The sequence below is a fragment of the Gekko japonicus genome, unplaced genomic scaffold, assembly GCF_001447785.1.
Source record: "Gekko japonicus isolate JY-2015 unplaced genomic scaffold, Gekko_japonicus_V1.1 scaffold599, whole genome shotgun sequence".
NCBI lineage: Eukaryota > Metazoa > Chordata > Lepidosauria > Squamata > Gekkonidae > Gekko > Gekko japonicus.
In genome coordinates, this window is record NW_015172571.1 from 887,493 (window position 1) to 900,355 (window position 12,863).

At 49.1% G+C, this 12,863-nt stretch overlaps 1 protein-coding gene across 1 annotated transcript in view; it reads right to left on the bottom strand.

Moving 5' to 3' along the window:
• Positions 1-12,863, bottom strand: part of MARS (methionyl-tRNA synthetase) — a 48,740-nt gene that overhangs the window by 3,369 nt on the left and 32,508 nt on the right. The window contains 10 exon segments of the mRNA XM_015421358.1: positions 292-318; positions 1,421-1,492; positions 4,039-4,099; positions 4,101-4,217; positions 5,991-6,095; positions 8,328-8,459; positions 11,013-11,226; positions 11,651-11,763; positions 11,858-12,071; positions 12,518-12,587. Of these exon segments, the coding sequence (XP_015276844.1) occupies positions 292-318; positions 1,421-1,492; positions 4,039-4,099; positions 4,101-4,217; positions 5,991-6,095; positions 8,328-8,459; positions 11,013-11,226; positions 11,651-11,763; positions 11,858-12,071; positions 12,518-12,587 (1,125 nt within the window).

Genomic DNA, 12,863 nt, shown 5'->3' on the forward strand with positions numbered 1-12,863 from the left:
TTTGATTGGCTGTGCAGATTTTCAAAAATGTTGCTTTGGTGGCAGCTGCCACCACGGTACAAGGATCTTCCCTGTGTGACTGAAGGTCACCTGCGGCAGCCATTTCATCACTGGCTCCACCTCCTGCAGCAGCCATTTCGTGGCAGCACCTACCACACTGTGTCTGAACTCCAAAGGTTCAAAACGGTTGGGGAACCCCTGATCTGGACCCAGAGGGAAGACCCCCCCCCCATCCTCCTGAGCACACCCATAACTATCAGGAAAGTTTACAGGAAAACAGCCAAGTTTTACCTTTGGCTTCAACAGGAAGTCTTCAAGCTGGACAAGGATAAAAGGGAACGAGACAAGACCCACGAGGAACAGAACCGAGGTACAGCAGAGAGAGGCAAGCAGTTAGGTGCTACAGCAGAGGAGAGAGTTTCAAAAGCAGCCTAGACTACTACCAACCAAGATACACAAGCACCGAAGAGAAGGCTGGGTTGCCTGATAAGGGCTCAGCCTGTAAAAATCCACCTACAGGCCAGCACAAAGATCAGCAACAGATTAGATATAATATATAATAGTATTATATAGGTTATGTAACATATTAAGGCACCTTGAGTGTCAGCAAGGAAAGCAAGATATAGATAGAGTAAACCAACCAAACAAGGCATAAATAAGGAGTAACAGAGGGATGTTGCAAGCAGGGATATCTGCACTGAGAAGTCTACAGGACAGCAGTCGAGGAAGATGCTTAATAGTAAGGGGCGGGGTGGGAAAGGCAGCCAATGCCTTTAGTTACCCATTTGAGCACTTTGCTTAACTGTCCCTTTCCCTACAAAAGCAGCCTAGACTACCACCAACCAAGATACACAAGCACCGAAGAGAAGGCTGGGTTGCCTCATAAGGGCTCAGCCTGTAAAAATCCACCCACAGGCCAGCACAAAGATCAGCAACAGATTAGATATAATATATATAATAGTATTCTATAGGTTATGTAACATATTAACACACCTTGAATGTCAGCAAGGAAAGCAAGATATAAATAGAGTAAACCAACCAAACAAGGCATAAATAAGGAGTATCAGAGGGATGTGTCAAGCAGGGATATCTGCACTGGGAAGTCTACAGGACAGCAGTCAAGGAAGGGTGGGGAAGGCAGCCAATGCCTTTAGTTACCCATTTGAGCACTTTGCTTAACTGTCCCTTAAAGCAGGTCTTCCAGGTACAGATTTTTGTGTCTAACGGTCTCCTACGACTGTTCTTGCTTCATACATGAATACAAAACCACCAACTATTTTCAGTAACTTGGGGGGGGAGAGAAAGAAGGGCTTTTGGGAACAGTGCATTGAGCCATTGCACAAAGACTAACAGTTCTTCACCTATCGCGTAATATTCCCGAGAGGCCCAACACGCCGTAAAATGAGCTGCGCCTCCTTACCTGGCCGCCGCCAAAGCGCTTCCGCAGGTTTTCAATTTGCTCGCTCTCCAGCTTCTGGAAGAGGGGTGTCACCTGACAGGAAATTTGAAAAAGAGTCACTGGCGTGATCCGTGGGATACTTTGTCAAAACAATCAGTATGTACAGGGCTCTACACATTCGATCTGCTCACCACACAAGTACAGGGCTCGGTGCTGGGTATCCTAATAAATCCAGCTCACTCAGCCCATATCTCTTTTCAGAGTTCCTAGTCCTCAGAGTCGCTCGTAATTTTGGGACGACGTAGGCCAGTATCCACTAAAACGTGGGAAAACAAGCTACGGAGGGTAGGTGAGTGACTGACAGGCGGAGATGTCAGTCTTCTCCTACCCCCAGCGCCTCCTGGGTTACTGAAGTCCGTGCCAACAAAGGAGCGGACTGTTCACACAAATCTGATTCAGTTGAGAACTTTGTGAGCTGACTTGGCTAAAATGACGGTCTGTCGGGCACCAAGTTTGTTTTTGGCAGGACTCCCGTAGATGGATCTTGCCTGCATGTAAAGCTTGACTGACGGCTCTGTTGGAAGACAGCATTCCCGACAAGGAAATTTACCTCGTAATCACTGGGCATTTTTATCGCCCGTGGCTTGACTAGGTTGACATCTTTCTCTCTCCTTCTTTCTCCAGTTGTGCTCTGGACTATTAACTGGATCTCACTGAGTTTGGATGCAGATGGTGACTTCTGGCCACCCCCCCCCCACTGCAGCACAAATGTTTTCTGAAAAGCTGCTTCGGGGGGGGGGGTCGGGGGGCATTCTGGGCTGCAGCAGGAGGGGCGGGAGGCAAGGAAGTCACACTCCGCGCAAAAACCCTGCTGTCTCCAGGAAATGCTCCACTGGATCCAAAACATAACCTGCTGGTCAGGAGACAGGGCTAGTGAACAGATGATCCTGTTCTGCAGCATGGAGCTTACTTATACTTGGCTTGGTCCCCCATTCTATGTTTCCACAATGACAGCTTCCTACACGAGGGGATAGGACTCGGTTCGCCATTACACGAGTCCCCAACTTGCAGCCTCAAGTGAAATAATCGAGTAACAGTTACCTCCTCCTTCTCCTCTCCCAAAGGCTTCGGAGCTTTTCAGTTTTGGTGGGGGGAGGGAGATGACTAAACAGCATGTGGAGAGTGGAGAGCATGACAAGAGGCTTATTAAAATTATGCATGGAGGGGGAGGGAAAGGAGAGAACATTTTCTCCCCCCCCCCAAATAGTATCAGAACTTGGGGGAACACAGTGATGCTTCTCGACAGGCAAAAGGCAATATGCTTCCGCTCAACGAGTGATTAGCTTGTGGGACTTATCGCCACAAGACGCAGCCTGCTCAGTTCAGATGGCTTTAAGAGGGGATTCCAGAGACTCATGGAGACTGATTAATTTCATTTATGCCCATCTTTTATCCGCAATGGGGACCCAGAATGGACTACAACATTCTCTCTTCTCCATTTTATCCTCACATCCACCCTGTACGTGCCTGGCCCAAGTGAGAGTACGTGGCTGGCCCAAGGTCATCCAGCGAGCTTCCAGGTTAAACCAGGTTAAAGCAGGGATTCCAACCTGGGTTGCCCAGACACTAATCCAATGCTCTAACCCAGGGGTGTCAGACTCATTTGTTATGAGGGCCGGATCTGACATAAATGAGACCTTGCTGGGCCGGGCCATGTGTGTCATAAAATGCAATGCCAGGTAGCGGAGATATAAACTTTATAAAAGGACACAAACACAAAGGTGGGGTTTTTTACTTAAAATAAAAACATGCTTAGAACATTAGCACTCTTGCAATATTTTGTTTATTTAACAGTGTCTGAAAACTGACACCCCTTGCTCTGAATTACTGCATCAATATGCCTGTGGTGTTGCAATGCTGAGTATGCTGTTCAGGTGTGTATCTGTAAGCTGCAATCCTACAATGATGCAGCAGTAGCAGAATTGGAGGAAGAAGCAGAAGACAGCCAGTTCCACTGCGGTCCTGGTAGAAGCCCTCTGGGGGCCTCATCCGGCCCCCGGGCCACATGTTTGACACGCCCGCTCTAACCACCACTACACCACACTGGCTGTAACCACACCACCACACTGGATAGGGCCAAAGGCATGGAAACTTCCATGTTCAATGGCAGTGACTTTCTTGTCCTCTTGGATAGCCCAGGCAAGTCCAATCTGGTCAGATCTAGGAAGCTAAGCAGGGCTGACCCTGGCAAGTACTTGGAAGGGTGACCTCCAAGGAATACCAGGGCAGGGATACAGCGGCAGGTAATATCAAAGCCTGAAATGTCCTAGCCCCACTAGAGGTCACCCGAAGTCACCATCACTTCCAGGCACACAAGCAACCCCCCAAGCCCCTCCCCCAAATTCTTGTCCTCCGTGGTCTAATCAGAGATCTTCCAGAAGCAGACATTTGGCCACTGTGCAAAAGAGGGCACTAAGATTAGACTGTGTGCTGTATTGTTTGTGGCTCACTGTGCGAAAGAGGGCACTAAAAGATGGACCAATGGCTTGATCCTGCAAGACTGCTCTTTATGTCCTCATGCCGCTTGCAAGAATTAGGCCTTTGCTTTAGCCTTAGGGCCTCTGCCCCGTAGCACCTACCGTTCCAATCTGGTGCCCAGCCGGCAAGGTACAGACAAAGTCATTTGTCACAACGTTGTGAAGGAATGCAGAACTGCCCTTGGATGGCAGTGCTCACGCTGGGCATGTACGGCTGGACCATGACTGACAGCAGGGCGGCGATGTTGACGGCCACGCCGATCACGGTGCCCGCCCGCTTCCTGGGGAGGTGAAAGAACCCTGATCAGCTACAGGACAGCGAGGGGAAAGAACCCTGCTGCTGGTTAACGTGAGCATCCCCCGAATGCAGCACTGCTCTGTAGCTCAGCCCCTCCGAAGCCTCTGCCAATGTGTCTGATCAGGAAACGACAAAGTTACACATCTCTTTGCAAGCTTGTCCGGGCTTCTGGTTCTCCAGGCCTCAAGTTTCACGGTAAATCTCTCCTCTCTGGCTCAGCTTGCCTCAGTCCTTCCTAGTCTAAGAAAGCACAGACTGGCGCAGGAAAGGGAGATGCCGGACTCTGGGACAGACGTGGGGATGAGTTTCCCAACAGAAGGATCTAACTGGGAAATAACTGAGGGATAAGAGGCGGGGCCATAGCTCAGACGGTAGAGTATCTCCTTTGCATGCAGGAAGTCCCAAGTTCCATCTCCAGCATCTCCAGCTCTAAGGATCAAATACCAGGTGATGTGAAAGACCTTAGCCAGAGACCCTGGAGAGCAGCTGTCAGTCTGAGTAAACAATACTGAACTTAATGGACTAACAGTGCAATCCTAAGGACAGTTACTCCAGTCTAAGCCCATTCATATCAATGGTCTTAGACAGGAGGATCGCTCCTTAGGATCGCTCGGTAAGGGTCTGATTCAGTATAAGGCAGTTTCACAAGTAGAAAAGAGACTTAGTTCAACTCAAAACGAAGAAGAGATTGGATTTATACCCCGCCCTTCACTACCCAAAGGTGTCTCAGAGCGGCTTACAATCTCCTTTCTCTTCCCCTCTCCACAACAGGCACCCTGTGAGGTAGGTGGGGCTGAGAGAGCTCTGACAGAAACTGCTCATTTTCAAGAACAGGTCTGTGACATCCTCCTTATTGAGGAGGACTGGTTTCCCTTTAAAAGTTCTCTTTAGTTAGTTTAACAGGGTAGAATCTGCTGCCACCAAGAAATTTTAAGGATTTCCAAACCTTTATGCTTTTAATTTTACTCTTACTGGTTTGGTAGACCGAGTTCAAGGCTTACAAGGAACCATGTGATCCTGGGAAGTATTTCTTTCAGAGCTGGTATACTTGAATGAAAGAGGATTTATTGAAATAAAGCTTAAATAATAGGGCAGTACAATGTAACTAGTAATAGGTAAATACTGAACAAATGCTTTGGTATCACACACAATCTTCTCTCTCTCTGACAGGGGACTTTCCATGTAACTTTGTAACACTTGTTTATCTCAATGCCATATACGTTTACTGTTTCACTCCAGTCGGTTATGAGACACAGACTTTCCTATAACTTTTCTTCACTTAAACTTTACTTTACTTTTCCTAGACATTCAGCTTTCAGATCTCTTTTCCTTTTTCTCTGAACAACATCAACAGTCAGCTTAACTGCCTCAACACACAACTGTTTGAACATCAACTGTCAACTTGTAACTGAAACTCCTGACTGACTCACATACTCATCCAACCAGATTCCCTTCCAAAAACCCCTCCCCCTCTCTGTCAACCACCAGTCATACCACACTTGCTTCTCTCAACCACTCTAGTCTATCTACCACAGCCATGCAACCAAACTTTTAAAGACACACACACACACACACAGAAACAAGGAATCGTTACAAGCTCTTATCAGAACTACGACTTGCCTAAGGTCATCCAGCCAGGTGCAAGTGGAGGAGTGGGGAATCAAACCCGGTTCTCCCAGATTAAGTCCGTGCACTTAACCACTACACCAAATGAGCAAGGCAATATAATGCATTTTTCGCAGGCACCGTCTCTCACCTCTCTGCATCATTGCCCTTGATGCGTTTCCAGGGTTCGTTGACCTGGAGATACTGGTTGCCATGGCGAGAGATGCTCAGGATGCTGCGCAGGGCATCACGGATCCTGCAAGATGGGAAAGGGGAGAAGTGGTCAGGAGAAGCTCGTCTCTATTCTACGCACACAGAAGTGACTGCAGGCTTGTAAATAAACCCTCATCTAATCATCTGTGGTGAACCCCCCATCATCTAGATTTAAGCAGGAAAACTGGCCAGGCTGGTTTTTCCCTTATTCTTCCAAACTCTCAGACAACAAGGTAGGCAGACTAGAAAGGTTCCGTGGACTTCCGTGACATATCCAGCCGCCTTCGTACTTATTTTTGTTTCACTTCATTTATACCCCTTCCATCTTCCTCCCCAATATGGACCCAAGGTGGCTGACATCACGCTCCCTTCCTCCAGTTTATACTCACAACAACCACCACCCTGTGAGCAGTGCTCCCTCTAAGCTGTGGAGTCCTGTGGGCGAAAATTGTACTTTGTGAGCTACTGGCATTAAAGCCGTGAGCGAGCAATTTGGCTACTGCATAAAACAGTTTGCTCCGGAGCCGTCCCTTCCTGAGCTAAGAGAAAAATCTGTGAGCCGGAGGCTAAAAAACTGTGAGCTGGCTCACACTAACTCAGCTTAGAGGGAGCGCTGCCTGTGAGGCAGGTGAGGGCTGAGCATGTGTGATGGACTCAAGGTCACCCAGGAAGCTACCATGGCAGAGTGGGGGGATCTGAACCTGGCTTTTTCATAGCTTAATGCAAGGGTGTCGAACTCATTTGTTATGAGGGCCGGATCTGACATAAAGGAGACCTTGTTGGGCCGGGCCATGTGTGTCATAAAAGGTAATGCCAGGTAGCGGAGATATAAACTTTATAAAGGACACAGACACAAAGGGTTTTTTTTTAACTTAAAATAAAAACATGCTTAGAACATGAGCACTCTTGCAATATTTTGTTTATTTAACAGCGTCTGATAACTGACACCCCTTGCTCTGATTTATTGCATCAAAATGTCTGTGCTGTTGCAATCTTGAGTATGCTGCTCAGCTGTGTGTATCTGTAAGCTGCAAACCTACGATGATGCAGCAGCGGCAGAACTGGAAGAAGCAGAAGACAGCCAGTTCCACTGCGGGCCTGATAGAAGCCCTCCGGGGGCCTAATCCAGCCCCTGGTCCGCATGTTTGACATCCCAGGCTTAATCTGTATTGTAAACTCAGACACAATGGACTTTCACTCCTCTAAATGCTGGACATGGACATGATTTCCTGTTCTGAACAGAGTTTTTTTGTTCCTAAAACTGAATGTAACAGGCTTAAAGACTGCCTGGAAGAAAGGGAACATACAATCATAGAGTTGGAAGGGGCCATACAGACCATCTAATCCAACCCCCTGCCCAATGCAGGAGCAGGACCAACCTAAAGCAACTCTGACAAATATTCGTCCAGCCTCTTCTTGAAAGCTGCCAGTGAAGGGGAGCTAACCACCTCCCTAGGCAGCCGATTCCACCTTTGAACCACTCTGACCGTGAAAAAGTGTTTCCTAATACCCAGCCGATACCTTTCTGCATACGATTTAAACCCGTTGCTTCGGCTCCAATCCTCTGCTGCCACCTGGAACGGCTCCTTGCCCTCCTCCAAATGACAGCCTTTCAAATATTTAAAGAGAGCAATCATGTCCCCCCTCAACCTCCTCTTCTCCAAACTAAACATTCCCAAAGCCCTTAGCCTTTCCTCGTAGGGCTCAGTCTCCAGACCCCTGATCATCCTTGTCGCTCTTGCTCGTTGCATGAATGTAATGGTACTTGGGGGGGGGGGATGTTTGTATAGTTCAACCGATCTTATTTATAGCTCAACACTGCCTGCCCCTTGAGTGGCCACACATGCTGAGAGTTCTCGTCCCTTTGAGTGAAAGCGCTGTCAAGTTGCACCCAATTTATGGCGACCACAAAGGGTTTTCAAGGCAAGAGATGAACAAGGGTGGTTTGCCACTGCCCACCTCTGCTTGGCAACCCTGGACTTCCTCGGTGGTCTCCCATCCAAGTACTAACCAGGGCTGACCCTGCTTAGCTTCCGAGATCTGGCTAGCTGACCATCCAAGTCAGGGCTCTGCTCTCTAGCACATCATATTGCTACTGCTTGTGCTCGGAGGACCCCCTCTGGTATCTATTTACTTCATTTATGTATACCCCACTTTTCTCCACAGTGGGGACCCAAAGCAGCTTACAACTCTCTTCCCTCCTCCACGTCTGCCTCAACCGGAGGTGACACCAAGCATCAGAAGCTGCCGTGGGCTGATAACCACGAAGACGTACCGAACCTTCTCCAGCAACTGATTGTACTGCCGCAGTTCCAGAGTGATGTGAGCCAGCAGGCGCTTGTCGTCCTGGTTCAGCTCCATGTCGGGGACACGTCCTCCGAAGAACTTACACACAAAGGATCCAGCTCTAGGAGAGGGGGAAAGGCAGATGAGCAATGTGCATGGAGAACGGACCCAATTTACAATCCTGAATTTCGGTGTAGCCATTTTAATTCACAAAAAGCGTGTTTGATACGTTGCATTGAATTCCTTTCTCTTTTTCTGGTATTCTGTGTTTGTGTATGCCTGGAAGTCATGGTGGACTTCTGGCGACTCCTAGTGGGCCTTGGACCCTTCAGAGAGGCGGCTTGATAATTGCCTATCTTTGTGTCCCGGCCCTGGTATTCCTTGGAGGTCTCCCTTTCAAATACTTGTCAGGGTCGGCCCTGCTTAGCTTCTTTTTTTTTTTTTTTTGGCCCCCGGAGGGGGTTTTTTTATTATCTTTTTATCACTACAAAAAACTACAACAGAAGAAAAGGGAAGGGAAACTACATATACAGGATAAAGTAAAGAACCCACTACTATCTAAAAACCCAAGAGAGGAGATCCTCCAACTAGCTTAGTAGACATCAAGTCTTCTCATCATTGATCCCTTCATAAACCGAGACAAACATTTATAATACTTTCCCCTTTAAGCTTAAGTTTAACTGTCTAGAAACAGTACCCCCAATCATCCCATAACAAAAGTCTCAAAGGCACATTTCAGAGTCCTTCAGCCTTTACTTCTCCTCCCCCCTTCTCTTCCGCAGCTTGTAAGGACTTTTGGGGGCTGCCCTGCTTAGCTTCTGAGATCTGACGAGATCGGGCTCGCCTGGGCTATCCAGGTCAGAGCCACTGCACTGTGTTTCTAATGATCAAAGCCGTACAGAATGCAAACTAGTCCACCAGTGTGATCCCTGCATTATCTTAATGCGATAACTTCTGGAAAAAAGTTGGCTGTGTGGCAGGATCTCCACTTTTTACCCATCATGGATGCAATGACCAATCACAAAGACGGATCGGAACTACTGCAAATGGAGAGGCACTTGCAGAATGGGACTTTCCTACCTCCCTGCTCTTGGCTGTGCCTGCTGAAACCCTGACACCGAAATTCTCCTCCTAGGGCTCAGGGACTCTCATGAACAGAATGAGAAGTGAGTGGGAGTCCGCAGAGTGAGTGTGTGTGTGTGCCAGTCAACAAAAGCCCCACCCCACTAGCATAGATGCCACTATACCAGCAAAAGAGAACGTTTAGACCCACAGCCCATGGTGGAAACTGCCAAACCTGAACTGCAAGATTGCCACTTGCATACATGAACAGTGCAACGCAGAAATTCAGCCACATGGAAGCAGTTTTTGAGAAAGTGATACTGTGTGCTCCTTGGTTGTGTGGCCTACACACTGTGTTCAGGAAGGGCTTTTCCCGAACACTTACCAAAAGCTCTTAGCTGAAGAATGCGAACACGTGCATTCCGGATTTGGTCACTGTCTGCAATGAACATAGAGTTACAGCCTATGAACCGCCAGCAGAAGACGCTGATGGAGGCAGGTCTTTCTCCCTTCCCCTAGCAACACCACATTAAGGCCAAGAAGGCAATGCCAAGGATTGTGCTTTGACAAGAACCTATACAATGTATGGAGCCACAGTGAGGAGAAGAAGAAGAAAAAGAAGAAGAGGAGATTGGATTTATACCCCGCCCTTCACTTGGAGTCTCAGAGTGGCTTACAAACTCCTTTCCCTTCCCCTCCCCACAACAGACACCCTGTGAGGTGGGTGGGGCTGAGAGAGCTCTGACACAAACTGCTCTTTTTCAAGGATAGCTGTGCCAGAGCTTGTGACCGACCCAAGGTCACATCAGCAGGTGCAAGTGGAGGAGTGGGGAATCAAACCCGGTTCTCCCAGATTAGAGTCCGCGCACTTAACCACTACGGGCAACAGTGCTCCCTCCACCTCTTATGTTAGTAGTGATTTTGCCGGCTTTCCCCTCCTTACTGCAGTCTTTTGTCCATGTATGTCCCCCATCCCTCCAGCACAGCCTTTTTGGAGCTTACATGAGGCTGCTGGAAGAAAAGGCAGGGAAAACCCACTTCAACCAGTGCCCTGCCTGAGAGTCCAGCTCACTGTTTCAAAGGTTTTGCATGAGCTATTTGAATGGCTGGTATCAACTCATTCCCCAAAGCCGTTCTACAAATTAATCAGACAGATATTGAAAACGGAAGACGATCCCGAATATTCATGGTTACTTCTGCTGAGAAACTGCTACTGTCCCAAACAAATCAGTGGGCGGGGAATGTTCAAGGTAGAAACTGACCATTTTCACTATGAAATGATGGGCTCCATTTATCACTTCCTGACACTTTAAATACAGAATGTGTATGAAAAAAGGGAAAGCTTTGGAATAGGTCTTAGAAGCCAGAAGACATTTGCTTTGTTTGTACTGTGTTTGATACGGATACTACCTATTAAATAAAACCAAATCCACCAGAAAAGTCACCCGGTGGGTTGGGCGAATAGGCTGCCCAGCTTTCCATAAAACCGCCCAACAGATTCCCTGCTTCCGGTTTCCTCTAAGAACAACACACCGTCAAGGTGCTGCACTCTCCTCTTATTGCTGTCTGGAAAGCACGCACGCACTTGCGGTGCCTCTCCCGCAGGCATTACCTGTTGACAAAATTGCCCAGGTTGTTGAGCAGCTCCGAATTGTTTTTGAGCATGAGGTCATTCCACGAGAAGGCGCTGTCCTGGCTCTCTGGCCGAACGAAGAGCAGGTAGAAGCGCCAGATGTCTGCCGGGATGCCCGTGTCCTTGGCCATGTCCCCAAAGACCCCGACGCCACGGCTCTTGGAGAATTTGCCGTCTTCGTAATTCAAGTATTCTGTGGAGAGAATGGGAGGTCGGAGGGATCCGAGAGGGTCTTTATATCCCACCTCCTCAGCCTCACCGGGGCTCCTGTGTTGCAAAAAAGATGACCTGAACCAGTCGACACTCTGTGTAGTCTTACGGAAGGCACCCAGCCAGGGTTGCCAGCTCTGGGCTGAAAAATACATGGGGGTGGAGCCTGGGAACGATGAGATTTGGGGAGGGGAGGGACCTCACCAGGGCACAATGCCACAGACTCCACCCTCCAAAGCAGCCTTTTTCTCCGGGGGAATTGATATTGGTCATCTGGGGATCAACAGCAACAGCAGATCTCCAAGGGCCACCTGGACTGTGAGCTGCCGCTCGGTTTCAGGCCACTAGATTTCGGAGCAAGAAATGAAAGGTAGAGGCAGGTGGGATCAAGCTCCCCGTGGCTGTACCTGTTGCAATGAGGTGGCTGACCAAGGTATAGTTTTCCCCGGTGCCCAGCAACGAGCAAGGGAACACGACGCTCCATAAAACCGCCCAACAGATTCCCTGCTTCCGGTTTCCTCTAAGAACAACACACCGTCAAGGTGCTGCACTCTCCTCTTATTGCTGTCTGGAAAGCACGCACGCACTTGCGGTGCCTCTCCCGCAGGCATTACCTGTTGACAAAATTGCCCAGGTTGTTGAGCAGCTCCGAATTGTTTTTGAGCATGAGGTCATTCCACGAGAAGGCGCTGTCCTGGCTCTCTGGCCGAACGAAGAGCAGGTAGAAGCGCCAGATGTCTGCCGGGATGCCCGTGTCTTTGGCCATGTCCCCAAAGACCCCGATGCCACGGCTCTTGGAGAATTTGCCGTCTTCGTAATTCAAGTATTCTGTGGAGAGAATGGGAGGTCGGAGGGATCCGAGAGGGTCTTTATATCCCACCTCCTCAGCCTCACCGGGGCTCCTGTGTTGCAAAAAAGATGACCTGAACCAGTCGACACTCTGTGTAGTCTTACGGAAGGCACCCAGCCAGGGTTGCCAGCTCTGGGCTGAAAAATACATGGGGGTGGAGCCTGGGAACGATGAGATTTGGGGAGGGGAGGGACCTCACCAGGGCACAATGCCACAGACTCCACCCTCCAAAGCAGCCTTTTTCTCCAGGGGAACTGACATTGGTCATCTGGGGATCAACAGCAACAGCAGATCTCCAAGGGCCACCTGGACTGTGAGCTGCCGCTCGGTTTCAGGCCACTAGATTTCGGAGCAAGAAATGAAAGGTAGAGGCAGGTGGGATCAAGCTCCCCGTGGCTGTACCTGTTGCAATGAGGTGGCTGACCAAGGTATAGTTTTCCCCGGTGCCCAGCAACGAGCAAGGGAACACGACGCATGAAGTTGTACAGTTCAACCTGGAGAGAAATAGGGAAGGGCTTGCACGATGCAAAGACACGCTTCTGCCTCGCAGCCAGAGGTGTACAGTGTGTGTCCATGGCCACCACAACTACTACTAGTGGGCTGACAGCCTGCCCCCACCCCCCATAGCAAAGGAGGCACCCCAGCCTGCCTGAGCCAGTTTGGTGTAGTGGTGAAGTGCACGGACTCTAATCTGGGAGAACCGGGTTTGATTCCCCACACCTCCACGTGCAGCTGCTGGTGTGACTTTGGGTCAGTCACAAGTTCTCTCA